The sequence below is a fragment of the Pseudorasbora parva genome, chromosome 14 (genome assembly GCF_024679245.1).
Source record: "Pseudorasbora parva isolate DD20220531a chromosome 14, ASM2467924v1, whole genome shotgun sequence".
Taxonomy (NCBI): Eukaryota; Metazoa; Chordata; class Actinopteri; order Cypriniformes; family Gobionidae; genus Pseudorasbora; species Pseudorasbora parva.
The window spans coordinates 36,204,979-36,231,479 of NC_090185.1; the positions used below are offsets into that span (position 1 = coordinate 36,204,979).

The following is a 26,501-nucleotide window of genomic DNA, read 5'->3' on the forward strand; positions in this document are numbered from 1 at the left end:
CTCTGCCCACAGTGAATTATTACTGTTCTTGCTCCACGCAGATGTGCAGTATTAAACATTGAATATGTTCTGATATGGTTAATATAATTGTTGGGCCGTCTGAAAAATTTGTTTCTGAAAGTGACTAAATAATGTAATAAACTGCATCTTTTACATGCTTTCAAGTATTTTGACAATGATTTGACTTATTTGAACAAACCAAACACTGTTAATGGCATCCCGCTCACTCTCAGGGGCGCTTCACTAATGAAATAATCATCACTTTAATGGTTTCTGTGTTCTCACTGAAGTGTAACAAGCTTCTAATGAGCCTCCAGGGTGAGATGGGAAAATAAGTAACAAACAGAGAAGAGTAGCTGAAAGGCCCTATGAGAGCTCTCTTTCTCTCTCATACAGTGAGTCAAAACTACTGAGCCAAATGCTGACAATAAATGATTCTGCCAAATATTAAGAAACATCTACTTTAAGAACATATGGTTTCTTAGAAATCCACTCTTTAAAAATGTCAGATGTTACAATCATTAAGGTAAAAGTTATTAACATGAACATATTTTAAAGTAACACCAGGAGTCCGATATGTTAGCAATTATTGTTTGGTAGCTTGTTGTAAATCACCCACTACAACGAACACAGTGATAAGCTATGTGTTAATTGATATTAGGCTAATATTGTAGATTTACCGCTGTGTTGGGTTTTATGTGGAAAAAGCAAAATAATGAAATAATTATGATATTACCGCATGGTGAACCTAAGACAACTCATATTTAAACAACTATTGATGTGTTGTTGCGTTACCAGATAAAATGACAGAAAAAAGAAAATCAGACATTACTGTATATATATATATATATATATATATATATATATATATATATATATATATATATTTATATATATATATATATATATATATATATATATATATATATATATATATTTATTTTTTGTTTATTTTTTTGCAGTGCACCAACACACATTTTCTCAAAAAAGAAACAAAGAAAAAAAGTGCAATTTTGGCTGTATTATTTGTGTCCCTGTTCAAAAATTGCCATTAGGAAATGTTATGTTTATTCTCCTTTCGATTCAATAGGTGTCATCATCAGACAAATACATATCAGTCTACCGTCTGTCATACCCAAGTGTATTAGATCAATGTCATAGTTTGATTTGTGATGATCTTATAGGATTGCCAAAATCGTCTGTAACAGGCATTAGTCTTAGCCTGTATTCAGACACACTTTTGCAATAGCCCTCATTGTCCTGCTCACATTTCCAGACCAACTGTTCCAGCATTCACACTCAGAAACACATTTATGTAAGCTTCCTTTTTAAAGGCTTTATGTACATTTCCTCTTTTAATTCTCATTACTGTAAACTGAAATGCTTTATTTTCTTTAGGCAAATTCTCATTACTTATTCTCCCTGTGTGCGTGTTGAGAGAGTGTCACGCTGACTGAATGTGCGCCTGCTGTGTTTCCTGTGCATCAGCAGGATCACACTGAGATCTCCTGTCTTTCTGTCAGTCTCCCCCCACTTTTATGACACTCCACATCACCGTCACCCTCGGGCGGCCAACAGCATCACTCACGCCTTGAACGGGACAAACCCGCAGAGACCCTACACAACCATGCTACACTAACTGTGCACACTAGCACAGATATCCACACACACACACACACACACACACACACACACACACACACACACACACACACACACACACACACACACACACACGCTGGGATGAAAGCAGGGTGATCATGTCACAGACAACAATTTTGGAAGGCGATCAGTCACATAAACATTTAGGTTTTATGCTGGTAAATTCCAGTTACAAATTTGCACCTATTCAAAATACACTCATAAAAATACCAACAAGATAGCTTTTATTATGGTGCAGTTATATTAACATGTCAACACTGAAGCTGAATAATGACTACTGGGTTAGTAATATTAAGTAAATACTAAGTAAATGTCCAACTATACATTTCATCTATACATGTCATGTAATATAAGATACTTTTTTTATTATTTTAATGGTGACTTTTTAACGTTCTGACAAGGGTCTACAAATGAAAAATATGCTAATTCTGGCACAATTACAGACATATTTGTTGATGTAAACTGCCCCTGTATACAAATAAACTGAGCTAAAATAACTCTCAAACATTTCACAATAAGGTTTAATTTGTTAACATATTAGTTGATGTATTAATTAACATGAACTAACAATGAGGATTATATTTGTTACTGTATTTGTTCATCTTTGTTAACGTTAGTTTATAAAAATCCAGCTGTTCATTGTTTGTTCATGTTAGTTCACAATGTATTAACTAATATTAAAAAAAACAACTTTTGATTTTAATAACATTAGAAAATGTTGAAATTAACATTCAACAAAGATTAATAAATGTTGTAGAAGTACAGTTTATTTCTTAACTAATTTGCAACTACATATAAATTAAGTCAAATATGTGTAACTACATGTCAACTAACTACCATAATGTGCAACTATAAATGTAAACTAACTCAATAATTTGCAACATTACATGTGAACTAACTCAATAAATTCTAACTACAGGTCAGCTAACTCTCAATAACATGTAACTATACATGTCAACTAACTCAATAATTCGCAACTACATATCAACTAACTCCCAATCATTTGCAACTAAATGTCCACTAACTCAGAATCCTTTGCAACTACATGCCAACTAACTCACAGTAACATGCAACTATACATGTCAACTAACTCAATAATTTGCAACTACATGTCAACTAACTCTCAATCATTTGCAACTACAGGTCAAGTAACTCAATAATTTGTAACTAAAATTAGCAGCATTGAGCAAGAAAAAGCATATTGGTTTGAAAGTTATTTCTGTGCAATATTGACAATAGACCCATTAATCTCACATTCTCATGCTCCAAAAAGTACATGTTGTAGAATTACTCTGTAATAATGTATCTAAGTACACGAAAATATGAACGCTATAAAATAAAGTGTGACCTTGTATTTACTGTGTAATCATGCGGCCAAAAATTGTTATAAAACAAAGGGGGGCATCTTCGTATTCTGCCAGTGCAGAAAAGTAGGGCCTTTCCAGTGTTAAGCACGTATGTAATTCATCATAGTGTACTGCGTGCCGGAGTCTGGACAAAATGTAATCTAGATCAGCACAGGGCTCTATATAGATCTGATGTTTCACTGTGAGTCTGTCAACGGCAAAGAAAATACCTGCTAACTCTCAATCATTTGTAACTACAGGTCAACTAACTCCCAATAATTTGCAACTACAGATCAGCTAACTCTGAATCATATGCAACTACATTTCAACTAACTCATACTTTTCAACTACAGGTAAACTAACCCTCAATCATTTGCAACTACATATCAACTAACTCAATACTTTTCAACTACAGGTAAACTAACTCCCAATCATTTGCAACAACATGTCAACTAACTCAATAATTTTCAACTAGAGGTCAACTAACGCTCAATCATTTGCAACTACATGTCAGCTAACTCTCAATCATTTATAACTACATGTCAACCAACTCTCAATAATTTGCAACTAAATGTCAACTAACTCTCAATGATTTGTAACTATGTCAACTAACCCTGAATCATTTGCAACTACATATCAACTAACTCCCAATAATTTGCAACTTCAGGTCAACTAACCCAATAATTTTCAACTACAGGTCAACTAACGCTCAAGCATTTGTAACTATATTTCAACAAACTCCCAATAATTTGCAACTACATGTCAACTGACGCTCAATCATTTGCAACTATATTGTCAACTAACTCTCAGTCATTTGCAACAACAGGTCAAATAACTCAATCATTTTCAACTACAGGTCAACTAACTCCCAATCATTTGCAACTACATATTAACTAACTCTCAATAATTTGCAATTAGGTCAACTAACTAAAAAAACTACAGGTCAACTAAGGCCTAGTCCACACGTACACGGGTATTTTTATTACCGGAGTTTTTCCTCCTCCGTTTTAAAAAACAATCGCGTCCACACAAGCACGGTTTTTAAAAAAAATCTGTCCACATGAGAACGCAAAACTACGCTATGATTGGCTGCCTGATTTCCACATGGGTCCCATTCACTGCACCGATGCACATTGCACTGACTGAGGGATGCCATGAGCTCAAGTGAAACACTTCTACGAGTTCCTTTACTTTGGACTCAGTGACAGGTAACTGTAGATACACAGGTGCAGGGCCGAAGTGGACTGTATAGCTTCACACACTTGCTTTACTATTTTGTATTATTGCATTCTGGCGCCTTTGTTCTGCAATACAATGAAATAACTGAACATCTGTAGGATAAACATGTGATAAGCGCTGTTAGTGGAGTCCACCGCATAGAATCGACTCACGTAAATCAAAAGGAGATGTGGAACATCTGACGTCAAACAAAGGCGAGAACGGCGCGCACTTCAATTTAAAAAACCGAAATCTCCGGTTTCACCATCTACACGACAACGCTGTAACCGGAGTTTCTAAAAATCTTCACCCTGGCCGGAGTTTTCAAAAAAGTCCGGTTTTAGTAACCGGATACAGCGTTTGCGTGTGGACGAACAGCCAAACCGCGTAGAAAAAGCTGCGGTTTTGAAAATACCCGTGTTCGTGTGGACAGGGCCTAACTCCCAATCATTTACAACTGCATATCAATTAACGCTCAATAATTTGTAACTACATGTCAACTAACTCCCAATCATTTAGAACTACAGGTCAAAAATTCCCAATCATTTACAACTACATATCAACTAACGCTCAATCATTTGTAACTACATGTCAACTAACGCTCAATCATTTGTAACTACATGTCAACTAACGCTCAATCATTTGTAACTACATGTCAACAAACTCCCAATCATTTGCAACTACATGTCAGCTAACTCTCAGTCATTTGTAACTACATGTCAGCTAACTCTCAGTCATTTGTAACTACATGTCAGCTAACTCTCAGTCATTTGCAACTACATGTCAACTAACTCAATAATTTGAGTATTAGTAGACTGTAAGTTTAGGGTTAGATGATAGGGTTTGTGTTAGTAGAATAAGTTGATATAAGCCATAACTATTTTGTTTTTTCAAATTAATGGCTAATTCATATGAATTCATTTCATTTGTACGTTTTTGTAATTGCGCACCACTTTTTTTGTACCATACATTTCCATATAAATAACATACAAATAATACAACATAATACAAAATCATTCAAATCACCATCTTGTAAAATAGTTTTCTAATGAGATTGTTTTTGGAAATATCACTTGAGTTCAAGTTGGTCTAAAAAATTAGCAGCATTGACCAAGAAAAAGCATATGGGTTTGAAAGTTAGTTCTGTGCAATATTGACAATAGACCCATTAATCTCACATTTCATGGAAATGTTGCTAATGTGATCACACATTTATCATACATAATAACTGCGTAATTGTGAGCAGCTCCAAAAAGTACATGTTGTAGAATTACTCTGTAATAATGTATCTAAGTACATGACAATATGAACGATATAAAATAAAGTGTGACCTTGTATTTACTGTGGTAATCATGCGGCCAAAAATTGCTATAAATCCAAGGGGAGCATCTTCGTATTCTGCCAGTGCAGAAAAGTAGGGCCTTTCCAGTGTTAAGCATTTATGTAATTTATCATAGTGTACTGCGTGCCGGAGTCTGGACAGAATGAAATCTAGATCAGCACAAGGCTCTATATAGATCTGATGTTCCACTGTGAGTCTGTCAACGGCAAAAAAAGTACCTGCAGTCCAAACCTTTACAACAAACACAGTGATGTTGAACATCTTTACAAGGTTTTTTATATGAAATAAAATTGATAGCCTGCACATTGGAATCTTTTTCTGACTGTTGATCCCTACAATTATGGATTTGTCAATCTTTTTTTTACTCCAGAAAGTGCAATTTATGTACTACCACAGAGCAAACTGAATTTCTTGTAGTGGTCGAGAAATGTTTTACTCACAGCCAATCATCATCATGGCCACGGCGAAGATCTTCTCTCCATCTGTGGTGGGGGCGATGTTCCCAAAGCCAATACTGGTCAGGCTGGTCATGGTGAAATATAATGAGGTGATGTAGAGCGAATCTTTGCTTGGACCCCCTTCCCACCTCCCTGTGCCACTGAAGTTGAAGCGGTATGGTGTGCCGACGGATTCTCCCAGAAGATACAGCCAGCTGTCCGTTCGGATCATGTTGGCTTCTTCATCTATGACCTCATAGTCACCGATGCTGTACCATATGCAGGCCAGCCAGTGGGCAGCCAGGCCGAACACACAAACCAGCAACACCAGCACTGCCGCACCGTATTCAATGTAATGGTCCAGCTTACGGGCCACACGCCCGAGTCGCAACAAACGCACCACCTTCAGAGAACTGAAGAGGCTGCTGATGCCCTGAAAGAAATAATGAATTAGTGAATATTTTAGTTAGTTATATCATTTAGAAGATGATTTTACCCATACACTGAAAACCCTAAATGCCCCCAAAACTGAAGGCCCCCTACTTGATATCAAAGTTTAGTGTTTGTGCAGCCCGCGTGTTGCTCTGAAAACCATTTTTGGCGCAGTCGTTGCGTGTGCTTTATGCCTCACTTCGTATGTGTGTATGAGAGAGTTTGCTCGGCCCTCTCTCATACAGTATAATTGGTTGACACTGCATGATTGACATGAACAGAGGCTGATTAGACAGTCGAAATGACTGTCACACACACACACACACACACACACACACACACACACAGACGAGTGCTTCAATCTATCATGTAATAAAGTTGCGGATAGAGACTATTCTGTCGGGTGAAAAACTAAACTAAATTGCACACACACACAAATGCACACAAAATGCAACGTGTCCATTCTCCTAATATACAATCATTGATGAACATTTTAATGAAGAAAACTATATGAGCGTATTAGAACATTTAAGACGATTTACTAAAAGTCTACTATTAGACCACTGAGGAACACAAATATAAGCAGTGGATGTACGTATTTATTCAATCATGCGAAGAATCTCGGGACAAATAATATATTTGATGCAAATTAATGCAAATATTGTTTGCAAATAGTCCCAAATAGATTATTTCCCAACTAGAATTAGACCTAGAAATTCATTCTCTGTTCTGTTTGACCTGGTTATGGCCTTGCTTTGAAATAGTCTATTATTTTAAATAAAAATAAAAACATATACTATTTCAGTATTACATAATGATTTAATTTCTATTGGCTATATTGGTAATACTTTAGAATAATGCTCCATTATTAATAGATAACTATGGAGGAAGTAATGCAGGAGCACTACATCTAATTAGTACACTACAGTAGCACTACATCTAATTAGTACACTACAGTAACACTTCAGCTACTACTATTAACCAATATAGAAACGAGCTGAACTAATCAGTAAGTAACGTTGAATTCAGGAATAAGACAGTTCCTTAATTAATCGTTACTGAATGAGTCTGGCGTCACTAATAACTAATAGGTAACAAGGAAAAAATAGAAATAATTGCTAATCAATTACTAATCACAACATTAACATGTCTGATATATGATACATTTTCTTTGTTTACTCTCAATGTGGTCATAAAATGCATCATTAATTACTTAAGTGTCACCTAGTCATTATGCAGGAACTTCTAGTTATCTGGACCATTATTTTAAAGTGGAAAACATTGTTAAATCACTAGTAGTTCTTAAAAATTGTCCTTTGTTACTCTGAATAAAGTAATAAAATGCATCACTAATTACTCAAGTACCCAATCACTCTTCAAGGAGTACTGGTGATCTGGACCATTATTTTTAAAGTGAAAAAACATATTTTCAACTTTAAAATAATCGTCAAGATCAACTAGTTGCTCCTGCATAATGACTAGGTAGCACTTAAGTAATTAGTGGTGCATTTTATGACTTTATTCAGAGTAAAGAATATGATTAATTGCATCTCAGACACACAATAATTGTGTGATAATTGGTCAGTTAGTTAATAGTAATTAATGAGGCTAATCTCAGTCAGTAATTATTGATTACTTAATAGGGAACTATCTCCTAAATTCAATGTTACTTACTGATTAGTTCAGCTTGTTTCTATATTAGTAGCTGAAGGGTTAATGTTGTAATACTATTAGTCCTGCTTTACTTCCTGCATAGTTATATAACGGACAATTATTCTAGTGTTACCGCTATATTTATTAGTACACAATTACCATCACACACCTGTTGGTAATAGATAGGTGCGAAGGACGAAGGATAACCAGATCCAAAAATCTAAAAAATATATTATCACTATATAAAAAAATAAATAAAATAAAAACGAGTAGGCAAGAGAAGCCTATATGAACCATTCATGTTAAGAAAGGGATGTACAAATTCAGAGGAACAGTTCATGTTCAGAAGAAACATTCATGTTGAAGAACTGTTAAAAAAAAAAGATTGAGAAGATTGGATCAGTTGTGCTCTCTTTTTTTTAAAGTACTTGATGCGGCCCAGCCTGACCCAGAGTTTACCTCCGTGTAAATTGAGTTTAATACCCCTGTCCTAATGAGTTGATTTAACTCAATGGAGCATTGGAGTCTCCCAAAACTTGTAAATTAACACTACTTGGTGCTCAGGTTCACTGTACTTAAATTGTTAAGTTCACCAAACTTGGTGTTTATATAATATAATTAAAAAATTAAGTTCACTTAGCTTGGTGTTAATGTTGAGTATGCTTGCATATTTAAGTTAACTCATGAAAATTAAACTAAAATTAGAAATTATTTATAAATTACAATTAAAAATTATAAAGTCCTCATTTTTAACTGTAAGCTTTGTGCAAACATACACTGTAAAAATGTACTGTAAATTCACAGCAACTTACTGGCAAAAAAAAAAAAAAAAAAAACTTTAAAATATTGTTGATTGCTGTAAAATTGATGATAGAATAATACTGTAAGGCCGCCCAAATCGTCCCAATGGAGGCTAACGATTGGTCAGTGGTCGCTGCGCGTTCGATTTTTTTCAGCTGGGCAAAGCGATTTAATTCCAATTCCTCTTTATCTCCATTTAATCATAATTTTGAATTTAGGTTAGAAGGCCAATTGGTTATTAGGTCATTTATATTTAATAGTTTAATCACAGAGCAAGTCAGAATCAATCAAAGTGTAACAATGTATTAACAGTCAGGTGAATATAATGCCAATTACATAATCAATTCAAAGGTAATTCATACATAACGTCAAATACTCTGAAGTACAGAATGAAATAGATAATGCTTCATAGGCTTCTGAAGATAATGCTGTTATCTTGAGACGTCCAGCTTTATGGGCTGACCTGATCAGTATCAAGCCCCGATCTCTTTGGAACATTTCTTTAAATACCCAGACCAAGATGCAAAACGTCCCCGGTTACGTATGTAACCTTAGTTCCCTGAGAACAGGGAACGAGACGCTGCGTCAGCTGACGCTACGGGGAACGCCTTCAGCGTGACAGGTGTCTGAAATCGCTATCAAATCACAATCCTACTGACCGTCGGCAGCTGGTGATGTCATCACCGTGCGACCAGGAAGTATAAAAAGGCACCGTGCCAACATGACAACATCCGCTTCGTCTGAAGGGACTGTGGGCAGGCACACCTTGAAGCATGGCCATGTGACGCAGCGTCTCGTTCCCTGTTCTCAGGGAACTAAGGTTACATACGTAACCGGGGACGTTCCCTTTCGAAAGGGAACTCGTGCTGCGTCAGCTGACGCTACGGGGAACGATATACCCACGCCGCCATGCTGAGGGGAGTGCACGCCCCTTACTGGCAGTGAGAACTGCCTGGACGAGTGTTCGCGGAAAGTCTGAACCACTCCCCCTCTAGCCACACAGGCTGCCAGTGACATCATTCCCTACGGTCATAGCCCAAGCTATATGCCTAAGAGAGAACCTAAACAAGTTGTAACTGAGGTTTCCTACTCTCGGCTTGCTCGAGGGCCTGGGACCTACTACTTTCGAAGGAAGGAGTCCCTTAAGGGAATGTGGCTAGGGGACCCGAGGGCGCCACCAGCCGTCACTAATTCGGGAAAACCCTTCACCGAATGCCACCAGGGAGGCCTCACCTGGCATCACTTCTGTGGGACACCCCAGCTTGGCCAACCCTGTCTGTCAAAACAGAGCCTCCGGACATCGCTCTACTTGTGAGCATCCAGACTGAGGGACTGCAAAGTGGCAGTGTCCTCCTCCGACCGGAACTCGGAGACGGGAATCCTGGAGAGCAGTACTCAGCTTAGTGCTTCTTACCCTTGCCATCGAGGGGAGTCTCTTCTGCTCGATCCTAGGATCTACTGAGCACATTTATTACAGGGGTGCTCAGGAGGCCTAAAGAAGGCCTATGGACTGATCTACCCGGGAGGCCCCGAGGGGGGCCTGCCCGTCTGATCAGACTCAAGCGGCCGTAAGCTCGCAGACGACCCTCAATGAGGGGAGCTCTTAAGCCAGCTTGGTAGGTAAACCATGCTGTAGGCTAGCCAGTTCCCTGTCCTGAAGGGACTGCGCAGCAGAAACGGAGACTCGTTGTGCTAGGGCACGAGCCCGCCACTGAGTTATACCGGCCCAGGCCGGGACCCAACGGCAGGCAGCCGCTAGCTGTCAGCCCAAAGCCAGTTCTACGTTCCCGCTTAGGGGAACCGTTTCCCCCCAGGGAGGCCAGGAGGCGCCTCTACCTGGCACCGCCAGTGCTAGCTGTTAAGAGCCGCAGGAAGGTGGCTTTACTGGTTCCTCAGGGGCTCATGAGGCCATAACGCCAGAAGCCACCTATGCTAATGGCTAGCTTGTCACCGAGACCTGGTCCAGGAATCCCCTCCCACCTTTTAGGGCGGCCTGGAGAGGCCTATTGCCGAATGGCAGTTCCCTATTAGATTGGTGACATACGGTGCTTATCCGATGGCAAATCCCACCGGAAACCCCGCAGGGCCGGGAAACGATCATAGGACGGCCTGAAGCGGCCCGTCCCTGATAGCAGACTATGCTAGCCGCCTGGCTAGCACCCACGCACACTGTCGCAAGACCTGGGAACCGGGGCTCACCCTACAGGAGGCCAAAAGCGGCCTAGATCCTGTCAACCAATGGTCGGAACCCTAGGTCACCCCCTCAGGGGACGCCATGTGAGGCGTGCTGAAACTCAGCGAGCCCTTAAAGTCGGGCTGACAGTGGCTGTCTGCTGGCTGATGAGGACTGGGTATCCAGTCACTACCTGGGGACTCATCCACAGGGAGGCCGTTAGGGGCCTACTTATGGCGAGGTTTCTGCTGCAGCCGACATCGTTGGGGAGAACCCTCCCTGCTCACATGGGCCACAATGTCGGAACTCACCCGCAGGGAGGCCTACTGAGGCCTACCACCTGACCCAGAGTTAACTGCCCGGACTGCCTCGGCTGGCGTCTCCCGCCAGCCCGCCTTCTATTGTCGGTCCGCCCCAGCGGCCCATAGCAGCCTTCTGCGACGGCGCAGTCTCTCAGGCAGCGCCTACCAGCGTGGACCTAAAACACAATGCCCACAACAGTGCACTCAGCATAAAACGCCTTGTACCCTCTAAAGCGAGGGGAGTACAACTTACGCCACCTGCCTCCAGGGCGGCCGTCTGGTTGTCCAGCGGTCCGCCGTCCGCGCAAGGGCGTCAGCCGTGACAGTGTTTCGACTCCAACCGATGGTTTCAGATGGTTGCGAAATACAGCTCGACCCGAGCCTAAAAGGTGAAGCAGAAGACACAGAGCAAAAAGTGAAATATACTGAACACACACAACCGGCCATTTCCTGAACCAAGCCGGGGGGCCGCCCCGAAGTGGCGGCCGCACTAGCTCTGGGGGGCGGGGCTAGCAAAACCAGTCTGACTGCGCACCGCGAAGAGACGCCTACCCCGTCCCCACGACCACTGGCTGAGTCGCGATTCATTCTGCTACACACCTTTTTGCATTAATAACAACCCCCAAATGCAGAAGGGGGGTGGGCATTGGCCGGACAACCCTACTACGGGGAGGCCGGGTAGGGATAAAAAGCTCCTGCGGGGATACCGACAGGAGCCCGGGGCAACTGCCAGGGCGATATGCCACCGCGAGACGCCACCGTCATCCCATCAACAGCCTAGGCCAACTTGATGCACTAGCATCGGTCTGATAATCCCACAACAACGGCCCTAAGAAGGACTGGGACAGACCTTACTGTAGTTCATGCGCTAGCCTAACCTCACAAATTCATCTAGATATTTCACTAGCAGAGGTGCCACCGCCACCCAGAGGTGGCTACAGCTAAAAACGTTCGCCAGGAGAACATACGTCAGTTATATCGCCGCTACATGCGGCATGTGCGGTGGCCTCATCTGCTCATATTACACATATCCAGAAGAGAAGCAGCCTTATAAACTACTGTTGCTACACTAGCAAACATCAGCCTACAAACACCCACTGTGTTTATACAAACATCGTTCTAGCCACCTTTGCCGGGGAACTACAGGCCCACATTTCCATCTGTTAATACTTTCCTTCGACAAAATATCCCTCAGGGAAGCATAGAGTCCAAACATACGGCATTGAAAAGAAGAATGTTTGCCCTAAAAGGGGACTCACCCGCTGTCTTCAGTGCCTCATCGCTTCATGTAACATGCATGCTTCGTCGCACTAACCTGAGGGTGGGGCGCTCTCACACACCGGCTTGGCAGGCCGTCAGAGTCTCACATCCGCTCATCATCGGCCCGCGCGGCCTGGTGTAAAGCACGCCCGGGGAGAGAAAGGAAAAGAAAACAAAGGAGGGGACACTAAACTCACTTCCGCGCCCTCGGGGGCGGAGACTCACCACCTCTTTGCTTCCGGCGCTGGAAGCGGTTCTTCTCCCCGATGTCCCTCCTCCTGTTGCGGGTGTCCCGCCTCTTCTGCGTCCTACTCCTCCACGGAGGGGGCGCACGAGAGGCCACGCTGCTGCGTTGGCCCAGTCAGTGATCCTCGAATCCCGAAGAGCCAGGGACACCCTCCTGCCTGGGCGCCACCCCGGACCTCAGCGGAATACATGTTCTATACGCCGCTGAGCGCGCCCTCGCCTCTCTAAACTTTCCCACCACCGCCTCGACGGAGGTGCCGAAAAGTTCAGAGGGCGAGACCGGGGCATCGAGGAGAAAGGCCTTTTCTTTCCCCCCGATGTCCGCCAGGTTCAGCCACAGATGCCTCTCCGTGGCGACCATAGCCGCCATCGATCGTCCGATGGCGACTGCTGTGTGTTTGGCCGCCCGGAGAGAGAGATCCGTGGTGCGGCGCAACTCAGCCATCGCATCAGGGGGTAGGCCCTCCCCCTGATCGAGGTCCCTCAGCAGATCGGCCTGATAGGCCTGCAACACTGACATTGTGTGCAAGGCCGCCGCCGCCTGACCTGCCGACGTGTATGCCCTGCCGTTAAGACGCGAGGTCGTCTTCAACGGTTTAGACGGCAGGGCAGGAGCTCTTAGTGTCGACGGCCGCCCAGACGCGAGATAGTTCGCGAACGTCTCGTCGATGGGCGGCATCGACACATACCCTGCCTCGGCCAATCCGGATTCAATGGATTCGCGCCGAGTAGGGTTTCTTCCATGCCCCCACGACCTGCTTGTGAAGGTCGGGGAGGAATGGAAGGCTCCCGGGAGCTGGGCGGCTATGGTCGGGGAGAAACCGATCGCCCAGTCTGTCAGGGCGGGCGGCCTCTCCCCTGGCTCTCTGCCACAGCAGCTGAAGTCTCAGTGCCGCGCGCCCCATCACATCTATCAGCTCCCTATACACGGGGCAGGATGGCTGGGAGGATTCAGCCTCAGCTTCATTTCCCTCCTCATCCACAGCCATCCTCTGATCGACCGGAAAAGCACGGACTGACGACGAGGAGGAGTCTCCATCCGACTCCTCCTCCGTCAGCCTGCTCTCGCGACCTGGCTGATCGTCCGCGAGAACTGTACTCTCCAGACGATGAGCCAGGTCCATCTGGGAGCCCCAGGACAGACGGCGCCGCTCAGCCTCAGCTTGAGCGGGACCGCTCCCAGATGCTGGCTCTTCCTCCCTCGAGAAGAAGGCCAAGCGAGAGCGGAGCGTCCTCAACGGAAAACGCTCGCAGTTTGCGCAGGAAGCCCCCTCGAGAACCTCCCGCGCGTGCTCTTCCCCCAGGCAGAGCACACAAAGGGTGTGTGTGTCCTCAGGTGTGAGAAACCTGGGACACGGATCAGCGCACTTCCTGTACGCTCCCTTCATTTTGCGTGTGCACTTCATGTTTTTTTGACTTTCCAGCGAACCAGACAAAACAGTCCCTGAAGACGAAAGGATGTTGTCATGTTGGCACGGTGCCTTTTTATACTTCCTGGTCGCACGGTGATGACATCACCAGCTGCCGACGGTCAGTAGGATTGTGATTTGATAGCGATTTCAGACACCTGTCACGCTGAAGGCGTTCCCCGTAGCGTCAGCTGACGCAGCGCGAGTTCCCTTTCGAAAGGGAACTCTTTCACTCTTTCAATGGGAACATGAGTTTACAATGGGAATTTGCATTATTCAAGTCCTATTGTGTCCTATTACTACAGGTCCAGTCCTGAAAGGGTTGTAAAGTAATGATCCAGCTCTAAAATATTGTTCTCTCATGGAATATTAACCAACTAAATTCCTAGTCACACCAAGATGAATGTTCGGTCCCAGAAATAATGCATATGTTGAGATCGATATGAAGACACTATTTTGCTAAGCTACATTAAATAGCAGAGGAAGACCATGGAACATGATCGCCTGTCTCTGTACTCTTGTATTTGGTGTTGACTGATGAACTCAATCTGATCAGCTTTTGGAAAACATGTAAATACTGTATGACATTCTGCCTTCTTTAGTGAAAAATGGGTGTCATAAATGGAAAATTGCGTACTACTTTCCTTGTGTATTGCCATATTTTTGCTTTCCCATAATAAGCACCACCTACTGTCAGAGAGTGAACAAATCCAAAGCATCAGAATAACATCGCTTTACCAAACAGCCTTTAAATGGCTAGAGACAACACATCAAAAACAGGCAAAGCAACAACTAAATATTATTCAGATAACTCCCTTTGTAATCATTAACATTTTCATACATGTAATTTAATTATACATGTTTCGCAGTAACTGTTACAGATTACAGTTACATTTATTTTGTAATTAAATTATGTAACTCATGAATAATTAAAACATGTTACTAGTTACTCCACAACACAGCACAACAACAAAAAAATAGAAAATAGAAATTAACAAAAGAACAAATACCCAGCTAACACCAGTTTTTTAATGTTCTGAATGTTTTTTTCTTTCTTTCTTGGTTATTCGAACATTAATAACGTACTTGGTTACTTTCGTAACCTCGGTTCCCTGAGAGAGAGGAACGAGTATTACGTATGGAGAAAGCTCCTAAGCAAAACTTTATTAATAAAGGTATCCATGTAAAGCGTAGTGCCGCTGTAGGGCCATAGCCCAGCGCGAGGAGCGCTCTGATTGGCCGGGCTGCGGCAACTGCAGGAACCTATGGTGAGCCGGCTGAGAGGAACGAACCAATGGGGGGCGTTCCAGAAAGCCCGCCGTAAAAGGTGCTTATATTTGCATAGAGGAGGCAATATAACACCCTGATTCGCCATAGGTGTCAGGTTTTTAGATCAACTGAAGCGATACCTGAGAAGCATAAACACGGCACGGAACGTAATACTCGTTCCTCTCTCTCAGGGAACCGAGGTTACGAAAGTAACTGAGTACGTTCCCTTTCGAGAGAGGTTCCTCGTATTACGTATGGGGAACACAATGTAAAGCACCGTGTGTGCTGACTGACCCAGTATACCCAAAGCACATGTCAATAAACCCCCGAGAGACCGACAGAGGCGGCTTATAAAGGCAATGAAGAACCGGAAGAGTCGGTTCGTTTGAACAGCTGATCGGACATAGTCGGATCTTATGATGAATGAATGGTGCTTAAGGACTAATGTGTACAGGCCAAAACGTAAGGCAATCTGTTGTCAGGGTCAAGATAGAGCCTAGATGGAGAGAAGCCCTGCTTGTAGAGCTGGAACCTCAAATTTGTAGAATCTGATAAAAGTGGACGGAGAGGCCCAGCCTGCCGCCGCACAGATATCTTCCAAAGAAATGCCACACAACCAAGCCCAAGATGAGGCCATGCCTCTAGTGGAGTGGGCTTTAACGCCTATAGGGCAAGTCAGGTTTTTAGACTCATATGCCAGCGAGATCGCGTCCACTATCCAGTGTGAGAGTCTTTGCTTCGTGACAGCACAACCTTTAGTGCGGCCGCCGAAGCAGACAAAGAGCTGGTCCGACTGCCTGAAGGGGGAGGAGCGCTCCAGATACAGTCTTAAAGCTCTGACCGGGCAGAGTAGGTTTGCGTCCTGTTCACCCTGAGACGTGGGTAACGGAAGCAGAGTAATAACCTGTGCTCTAAAAGGGGTAGAAAGCACTTTGGGTATAAAACCATGTCTCGGGTTTGAGAACAACTTTGGAGTTGTTGGGCCCGAAGTCGAGACAGGGTCCCAAATAGGTCCCAAATAGGGACAGAGGGAGGGCGAGGGGGGTTCAATCTCCTACCCCCTTTAAGAAAACGTACAATGAGCTCACTTTTCCCTAGTGAATGTCCCGCGATCTGAGCGTGGTTAGCTGCTATGGTGGCGACATAAACTTTGAGCGTGGACGGGAAACGACCCGCGTCCAGTAGCTCTTGGAGAAAAGCGAGCACTTCTGCTGTTTCGCATGAGCGTCCGTCGATATTTCGGACGGCACACCAGTTAGAAAACACTGACCACTTCAGAGTATAGAGCAGCCTGGTCGCGGGGGCTCTAGCTTCCGCAATAGTGTTCATAACTCTGTCAGAGAGGTTTCCCAATACCAGTTGACGGGCCATATGTGGAGGGCCCATAGTTCGGGACTGGGATGCCAGATCTTCCCCTTCACCTGCGGGAGGAGGTCTTTCCTCAGCGGAATGGGCCATGAGGCTGTGTCTGACAACTGGATCAGATCCGAGAGCCATGTTCGGTTCCTCCAGAGCGGGGCTATCAAAAGCACCGTGGATGCTGTCTCCCTGATTTTCTTGATGGTTTGCGGCAGCATCGCGATCGGGGGGAAAGCATATAGCGGGAGACTGGGCCAGACATGGGCCAGGGCGTCCCTGTGTTTGGAGAAAAATATTGGGCAGTGAGTGTTGTCTTCTGAGGCGAAGAGATCCACCTTCGCTCTGCCGAAGGTGTTCCAAATTAAGAGAACCATTTGCGGGTGAAGAGACCGTTCCCCTGGGGGAATGGGTCCCCTGGATAACATATCCGGACCCAGATTAAGAATACCTGGCACGTGAGCTGCCCTCAGGGCGCTCAGGTTGTGCTCTGCCCATAAAAGGAGATGCTTCGCCATGCGGTGAAGAGAATGTGATCTCAGGCCGCCCTGGCGATTTATATACGCTACCACTGACATGTTGTCTGTACGAACCAAGACGTGGTGGTTCTTTATACGTGGAAGGAAAGCTCTCAGCGATAAGGTGACCGCTTTCATCTCTAGCCAGTTTATGTGCAGCCGTTTCTCTGTTTCTGTCCACAGGCCAGAGATCGGCTTGCCCTCGTGTAGGGCTCCCGACCCTCGAGTGGAGGCATCTGTCAAGACCACTTTCAACTTCGTAACCGTGCCCATAAGCACGCCCCTCCGATACCACTCTGTCCCCGTCCAAGGAGCCAAAGCTTTGACACCGCTGTGGTTCACTTTGACGGGAAGACGGCCCCATTTCCATGCGTAAGGAGGGACACGGGCGTGTAGCCAACGCTGGAGGGGACGCATGTGTAACTGTCCCAGCCTGAGCACTGACGATGCTGAGGCCATAAGGCCGAGCATCCTCTGAAAATGTTTCAGGGGAACACGAGTCCCGGCTTTGAATGAAGCTGCCATGTTCTGGACGGATAGCGCGCGCTGTGTCGTTAGCCGCGCGTTCATGAGTCTCGAGTCTAAAATTATGCCAAGAAAAGATATCTCTTGCCGATATTGATTCTGAGACCCAAACAGTCTAAGTGGTTGAGGAGCCAGAATCTGTGTGTCAGTAGTTGTGCTCGAGACTGGGGTATCAATAGCCAGTCGTCGAGGTAGTTGAGCACCCGCATCCCTTTCAGCCTGAGCGGGGCTAATGCCTTAGATCTAGGATGGGCCTGAGCCCTCCGTCCTTCTTCGGAACGAGAAAGTATCGGCTGTAGAAGCCCGACTCGCTTAGGGATGGGGGAACGGGCTCCACCGCACCCTTCTCTAGCAGTTTCGAAATCTCGGTGCGAAGCATGTGACTGACGCTGATTTTCACTGAGGTCTCGACCACGGCGCGAAAGCGCGGGGGCCTGCGAGCGAACTGTAGCGAGTAGCCCCTTTTCACTATGTTCACAACCCAATTTGATACACTGGGCATGGCTTGCCAGGCCTGAGCCCGAAGCGATAGTGGCTGGAGCCGGCGCGGATAAGGGTCGCCTACTAGAGGGAACTCGGTAGCGCTGCCATTTTGTGCTTGTGACATAGAGGGGGTAATCTTTATGTGTGGCGGCATGCACTGTGGAGTGGGCGCCGGGACATTTATAGCATGGGTGGGAGGGGTATATGAGTGTAGGAGTGCAGACTGATAAGTGGGCACATTTACTACAGAGAAAAAGCTCTTTTTGAGATTTATTTGGGTCGCCGTGATAACGGTGTTTGTGTGCAGGCGAGTGCATTTGACAACGGGCTCGTTGGCTGCGAAATTGAGGTTGGCAGTCACCTGGGTGCAGTGAACTGGGAGACCGGGAGGGAGAGGTGGGGGTCCGGCTGAGGCGAGACCTGACCATCTCCTCTTTCTCCTTGCGGCTAGGACGGCTTCGGAGGCTCGGGGTTTAACACAAGCTTTGGTCGAGGTCCCCGGCGTTCAGGCTGCCTGCTGCGGTTCGTGGAGCGGGATCGTTCCAGAAGAGGAGCGAGGCCAAGAAGGTGGCGCAGCCGGCTTAGCGGGTTGAGAGGGTGGCGGTCTACCTTGAGGGCGTCCCCGGCTTGAAGAAGAGCTGGAGCGCTTGGGTAGGAAGTGTCTCATAGCCTGAGAAGCCTTTTGCGCTTCGGTGAAACGTTCCACGAAGCCCACGACTGACGGACCGAAGAGACCGGTAGTAGAGATGGAGCAGAGGTGGTGCGGCAGGGCTTTGACGGGTGCTGCGCCCTGGCCTGCCATCCTCTGCAGGAGGGCGGGCAGAGGTGCGCGGCGACAGCCTCTTCGAGGGGGGGGGAGAGACTCGTAGCCTTTCTCCTTGGAGCAGAGTAGGGCGACTTCCAAGATTTAGTAAGCTCATCGTGTACCTCAGGGAAGAAAGGTGCGGGCTTCTGAGGAGAAGAGAGGCGGCGGCTTTCTAGGTACCACTCGTCCAGTCTGCTGCGCGTTGGCTCTTCGGGCTGGGACCACTCGAGTCCGAGGTCTTCCACGGCCTTAGAGAGCACGTGGATAAGCTCCGCATCAGCATTGGTTTTGGAGCTCGTGCCGGTCTGCGTCGAAGCGGGGGGCTCCGAGACAGAAACTGACCACTCGCTACCCAAAGCGGCTGTGGAGAGGCTGTCCTCGTCTTCCTCTGGCGACGGGCCACCGAAGGAAACCAAACATTTACATTTACATTTACATTTAATCATTTAGCAGACGCTTTTATCCAAAGCGACTTACAAAAAAGGGGAGAGCAATAGAAGCAACGAAACAAACAGGGCCAACAACCTGTAAGAGCTGTAAGAAGTCTCAATTAATTAGCACAGTACACAATTTTTTTTTTTATAGCCATCAAAAACTCACGTACGCAAAATACCAAACACTGGATTTTGATAGCCACGATAACAACCCATTAGGACTAAGACTGTTGCCCCAACTGTTGTCGTTAATGCAGATTCAGTGGCCCAATGGGTTGGTTTTGTATTCTAGCTAAACGCGCAGCAATAGCCATCTACAACAAAAACTCACGTACGCAATATACAGTACACCGGATTATGATACCTATGATAACTATGTAACACACCCGCCTGAAGGCACAAATCCGGATGAGAGACGTAGATATGATCCGGGAGTGTGCGCTTTTTGGTCGTTGCTGTGGTGATCAGTAAGTGCTATTCTGTATTGGCCAGGTGCAATTGGAAAAGATGCACAGTACACATTTTTTTTTTTTATAGCCATCAAAAACTGGTGCAATTGGAAAAGATGTGTCTTAAGATGTTTTTTTTAAAAATGGCTACAGACACGGCAGCACGAATTGAGATCGGCAGGTCATCCACCAGGTGGGAACGGTCCAGGAAAATGTCTGTGAGAGCGATTTCATGCCTCTTTGGGATGGAACCACGAGGCGCCACTCACTCGCAGAAAACAAGCTTCTGGAGGGTGTGTAAGTCTGAACAAGTGAGTTTAGGTATATTGGTGCAGAGCCAGTGGTTGTTTTGTAGGCGAGAACTAGTGCCTTGAATTTGATGTGAGCAGCCATTGGCAACCAGTGCAGTCTGATGAAGAGAGGCGTAACATGCGCTCTCTTCGGCTCATTAAAGACCACTCTCGCTGCTGCATTCTGGATCAGCTGCAAGGGTTTGATAGTGCATGCTGGAAGCCCAGCCAGGAGAGCATTACAATAGTCCAATCTGGAGAGAACAAGAGCTTGAACCAGGAGTTGTGCAGCCTGTTCTGATAGGAAGGGTCTAATCTTTCTTATGTTGTATAAAACAAATCCGCAGGACCGAACAGGCCGCTGCTTGAGAGGGGCGCTGTTCCTCCTGAGTGAAGGTGACCGGCGAAGGCGAGGCACGCGGGGAATCATCCGGCGTGCAGTCGCCCGACCGCTTTGGCAGCCTCTGGTCGCGGCGTTTCTTACGGCACGGCCCAGCGGCAGGAGGGGTGACCTGGTCGAAGGTGGCGAGGTGAGCCCGAAGGGTCTGCAGCGCCATCACATCACACTCGGGGCAGCCGCCCCTGGATAGCACGAGCTGCGCGTTATCCCATCCGAGGCATGTCACACAGATGATGTGATGGTCGCCGCCGAGGAGAGGGGCTCTGCACAAGCCGCAGGAAATGCGAGACATTTGCAACAACGCCTCGCGCTCTTTTAGAAGGAAGAGAGAATAAAAGGATACTGGCGCCAGATGGCGTAGCTGGAGCGGCAGAGAAGGCGGAGACCGGAGGAATTCGTCGTCCTCAGCTGCAGGTTCCGCTGGTGCTTGTTCGACAGCGGTGCTTCTTCCGGAGGTCAGCGAAGGTGTCGCTAAAGGAGATAAAATCTGACACCTATGGCGAATCAGGGTGTTATATAGCCTCCTGTATGCAAATATAAGCACCTTTTACGGCGGGCTTTCTGGAACGCCCCCCATTGGTTCGTTCCTCTCAGCCGCCTCACCATAGGTTCCTGCAGTTGCCGCGGCCTGGCCAATCAGAGCGCTCCTTGCGCTGGGCTATGGCCGTACATGGATACCTTTATTAATAAAGTTTTGCTTCATATTCTCGAGAAAAGGAGTTTTCCCCATACGTAATACGATGAACCTCTCTCGAAAGGGAACTTTATTATTCTTCAAACATTATGGGAACATTACTTTGAATATTATCTGATTAGACAAATTAGACGAATGTCCAAATAAAACTTTATTAAACATTATTAAAGACCAGATAATATTAAACTTATTCTATTAATGTCACTGGAAGACTGTTTAACTTTGAGAGAACCTTGCCAGAACACTAGCCAAAGTTTTGAAAATGTTCCCTCCCAGCAAACATTTTCGCATTTAAAAGATGTCTAACACTCCAAACACATATGTCTAGCCATAGCCCAAGAATAGAATCTTGAACATGAAAATGTCAAAGAAATGAAAGCAAACATCTTGTAATCACTGTTGACTTTGCTTTCTTGATGGAACATCATGCAGCTAGTTATTTTGTCAAAATGGCATGCAACCAAATTCAAGTTTACATTGACTAGAAGTGGGTTATGCATAGCTGGACAATAGCAGGTCTAGTTAACCGAGACAGTAAAATGAGACTATTGCTTGCTGGGCTTTTAGAGAGGTAAATATTTCCTAGCAGCAAATATTTTTCTAAACAACAGAAAGAGGGCAAACACTTGGGCACTGTTGACTCCAATAACCAATCGTTTCGCCTTTGAAAAGTGGTCAGAAAGCTTAAATATCCTTCCAGTTCACTGTAAAAAATTAAAACGGAAAATGTACTGGTAATTTTCTGCCAGTACATTATGCAGTAATTTTACTGAAATGTCAGTTGACCCTTAAAACACAAACTAATGCAATGTGTAATTCAAAATACAGGTAAAACACCTGTAAAAGAACAATTTGGAAAATTCCTTCATATTTATACAGTACATTGTGCCCTATTTTTACAGACTTTTTTTTTTTTTTAAAGCATTAGTAAACGAAAAGTAGTACGTGATTGGCTCAAATCCAAATTGCAGGACAGTTCAACACATACAAATAAAAAATAGCTAAAATTTTACTGTCATTTCTGTTTTTGTACCTTATTTAATTCCTTACTGCATCTTAAATAATTGGGCAACCAGTTGACTTAAAAAAAAATACAATTTAATGTGTTAATATTTATACTAATATTTCACTTTTTAAATTAAAATGTGTTCAGTAATATTAAATTTTGCTGTGAAATCAAAATTAGTCTTTGTGCTATTGACATCTTAAATGTTATCATGACTACTCTAGACTAACAAGTTAAAAAAAAAAAGCCCTATTATCCTGCAGAAGCAGCACAACCCTGACTGGGCTTTAACTGTAGTCTGCCCGCAGCATCACCAGAGAAATGAATGATAACTGGTGTTGACGTGCCCAGCACAGGCGCTCTCTGCTGCTGTGAGAACGAGGACTGTGTGTGTGTTTGTGTGTAAGTATTATAATCTCCTGCTCTGACACTCCTGCTCCCTACAGGCTCTGCTACAGGAGCCTGACAGCTATGCAAAGCCCCAGAAAAAATACAGCTTTGAGTGTGCACTTCCTACTGAGGGATTAAATGAACGAGTCTGTGCTAAAACCAAGACTGAGGATGGCACCTGACAGGTTGTGTGCGTGCTGAAAGTCAACTAAAAGTGACCCAATTTAATTTCTTGATACCAGTTCCTGGTATATCCATCCACATTATATTAAAGAAAAAAAAATCAAAAAGTAATCACTCATTTGCTCATCAAACACTTTCCTTGTCTGCCACTGGTCAAAAAAAGAAGTCCCGTCCCAAGCTCACACCAATGAATTAAACCAGTGGTTCCCAAATTGGTGTACTTGTGAGGTGACAAAGGGGGTGCACGAAGAAAATGCTGAGTAATGCCATTCATTCAATTCTACCCCACCTTAAAATAACATTAAAAACTGAGCATGTATTTCTATACCAGACAAAATGCCCCTCTAGCATAAAAACAGGAAAATGGTAGCACCATGAAAGGTCAAATACATGACATCAAACTAAATTACTCAATCTTTTGCGGTCAAAACGGACTGCATCCACACAAGCATCGTGCACTTGATAGGGAGAGTCAATAATTCAATGACTGAATGAATTATGCTTCAAGTGTCTTCAATGGTTTTAGGTAAATTTAAAATAAACATTAGTTCAATCAAAACTTTTATGAGTAGAACTCTCTTTTTCTTTTGAGTTCACAAAAATGACCCATTTTAAGTAATTAAGACAAACTTAAATTTAATCAAAACTGCACTGTAAAAAAATATTTAGAAAAAAGTTACCTGGTTGCCTTAAAATTTTGAGTTTCTATTTATTAAACAAATTTTCTTTATTGTATCAGCTCAAAGTTTTAATTTCCATAAACTCACAATTTTAAGGCAACCAGGTTACTTACTTCTTTAAGTTAAACCAAAAAAAAAACCAACCAAATTTTTTTACAGTGTGGGTTGGGATTTCTACACTGTAAACTTTAATGTTGTCTTAACTTAAACAAATCAAGTTATCTTGACTAAATATTACTAGTTTAGTCCAGAAACTCAAAAATATAAGTTAGTATAACTTATTAACTTACAAAATATATAAACTTAAGATTTAAGTTGTATGAACTCAAAATCATAAATAATTAAATTAGCTCACTCTGGTCTTGCTTTGATGTGATTGGCCATGCAAGGAGTTCTGTCTGGCAACAAGAACTAGTTCACTGATTGGAGGACATTTACCAATGGCAGTCTTTTCGCCTCGTCTGTTGCTTGTTGCTGATTCAAATCAAGAAAGAGACTTATTCATTGTGTGTAATCTTAAATTCGGCAAGTAAAAATATATAGATATAAAGTTATTTTTATGTGATTTTTAATGGCCAGAAGGAGTCAAGATCGTTTGGTTAAATCGAAATGGTACATTGCTATAAATAAAATGCAACACACCCATGATTACAAACATTTGATAGATTGCTTTGAGTATGTTGCTTTGATGTGCCATTTTGAGTAGAAAATTAACTTCAAATGACACAAAATCGCAAGTTACTTAACCTAACAATAATATGTGAACTAACTTATAACTAACCCGATTGAATTTCTGTTTTTAATGAAAATAATAGTTTCGTTGGAAGTCACCATGGAGAGAAGTGTTTGCTTTAGTTGGGCTCTTGACCCTTGACTGTGTAATATTAATAGTTCTCTGGCTGTGAAACAAAAATGAGTTTGTTATGAAAAAAAAAATCAAGAGAAAATATCATTAAGTGTACTCATTAATGATGACTATAACATCATCATGTATTGGCAGAATACCTGATCTCATGCAGAGTCTAATGCTCTGGTTGTAAAGTGGTTATTAATAGTTTTGAAGTGTTAATAATAATAGCCATGAGATCCTTCACTGTTGTGGTAATTGAACAATTTTTTTTATGTGCACAAAAGGTTTAAATCTATGGATTAGACACACACAGACATCAAGAATCCGTGTATGAATGTCAACAATGGTGACAATCAATTAAAAGCTTCATGCTGCAGTGCATGCTGGGTCATATAATGGTACATGCACTTTTACAAGCTGATTGTATGGAAATGTGTGTTGGCGGTGCCTGTACACAACCATCCTATAATGATAAAAATCCATCCAGTGTTTTTTTTTCTTTCTCCTTATATGTTTTCCCCTGTCTCAAATTGAGCTGTTTGACCATGTGATGCACACACGCCCCTCCCATGTCTATTGATTGACAAGCAGCGTTTCATCTCAGAACCGCCCTGAGCGAGCTCAAGCCGTCGTCACAGTCCGCCATTGTATAAGTAGAGGCGCTGGAGCAGAATGCCGTCTAAGCGATTGTGGTGTTCTGTTCGTGGGTGTAATAATGAACACAGCAGTCATTCTGATGTTCCTAAATCCAAACCGCTGAAGACGCATTGGCTGAGTTTTGTTTTCATCAATGCTTTCATGTCTGCTCGAACCGCGAAGTATTTTTCACCAGACTGCTTTATAAACGTTACGCATCACTGACAAACAGACATTAACAGAAAAAAAAAAGTTTTTATTGCCTTTGGCTGTAACATCAATTTATCAATGAACTAACGTATACTACCCTGCCAGTACATAAAGACAGATCAAAGTGACATTACATTAACCAATAATACAGAAACGTCCTGTTTAGCCTTAAATGTCGAATTTTGTTGGAGCTGTCATCGTGTCCCGGGACCGACTTCGGTTGAAATTGATACACAGATTTTTTTACGGTCTAATGATCTGTCCTCAGAGAATTACGTTTCGCCTCTACTGTTGTCAATACCCCTCATAACAGAGGGGCGGGGTCATTCATCATTTAAAGCCGTATACACTGAAACAGCATGGTGAAAACAGAGATGTTTTTGACCAGGTAAAAGGAGAGCTTTCTTACAATACTAATGAGAATTTTTAATTAAAGTATATACCAAAGTTTTCATTTAGACACTAAAGAATCATATATTAACTTGTATAAATATGGCATTATATGACCCCTTTAAATGTATAAATTAGCTAACTCAAATATTTCAAGTTCAGCGTTATTCAAATGTATGAGTACAAAATAAAAATCTGCCGGATCTGCTTACTGAAACTTAGAATTTCTTAATTTAAGCTTTTTTAATGTAAATTATTACTTCAAATATGTTGAGTTTTGCTAACTTATTCAGATTTACAGTCCAGTCTGACTCCTGGAACAAAATGTTCATTCACTCATTCACTAATTGACAGCAAACTTGTGGATATGTGAAATGTATTTTTTTTATTTCCAATCAGCCAATATAAAAACAGCCTCAAGTCAGCCTTAACTTGATGGTAATTATTATATTATTATTTTTTTCAGTCTAAATATCTAAAAATTCTTAAATCAAAATGCTTTAAGCAAAATGACATAAGATATTTTACCTTGTTTTAAAACAAGCTAAATTATCTGCCAATGGGGTAAAAAAAAATCTGTTTGGGACACATTTCATTATGACTTTTTAGATCTGTATTAAAGCTGCTAGTTTGACATTAAATACCTAAAATC

The 26,501-nt window shown here is 43.5% G+C and overlaps 1 protein-coding gene across 1 annotated transcript in view; it reads right to left on the bottom strand.

Annotated features, from left to right (window-relative positions):
• The window catches only part of kcnh1b (potassium voltage-gated channel, subfamily H (eag-related), member 1b), a 99,090-nt gene that overhangs the window by 60,148 nt on the left and 12,441 nt on the right, over nucleotides 1-26,501 (bottom strand). The window contains exon 7 of the mRNA XM_067416320.1: nucleotides 6,009-6,438. Within this exon, the coding sequence (XP_067272421.1) occupies nucleotides 6,009-6,438 (430 nt within the window). The remainder of the gene's footprint in view (nucleotides 1-6,008; nucleotides 6,439-26,501) is intronic.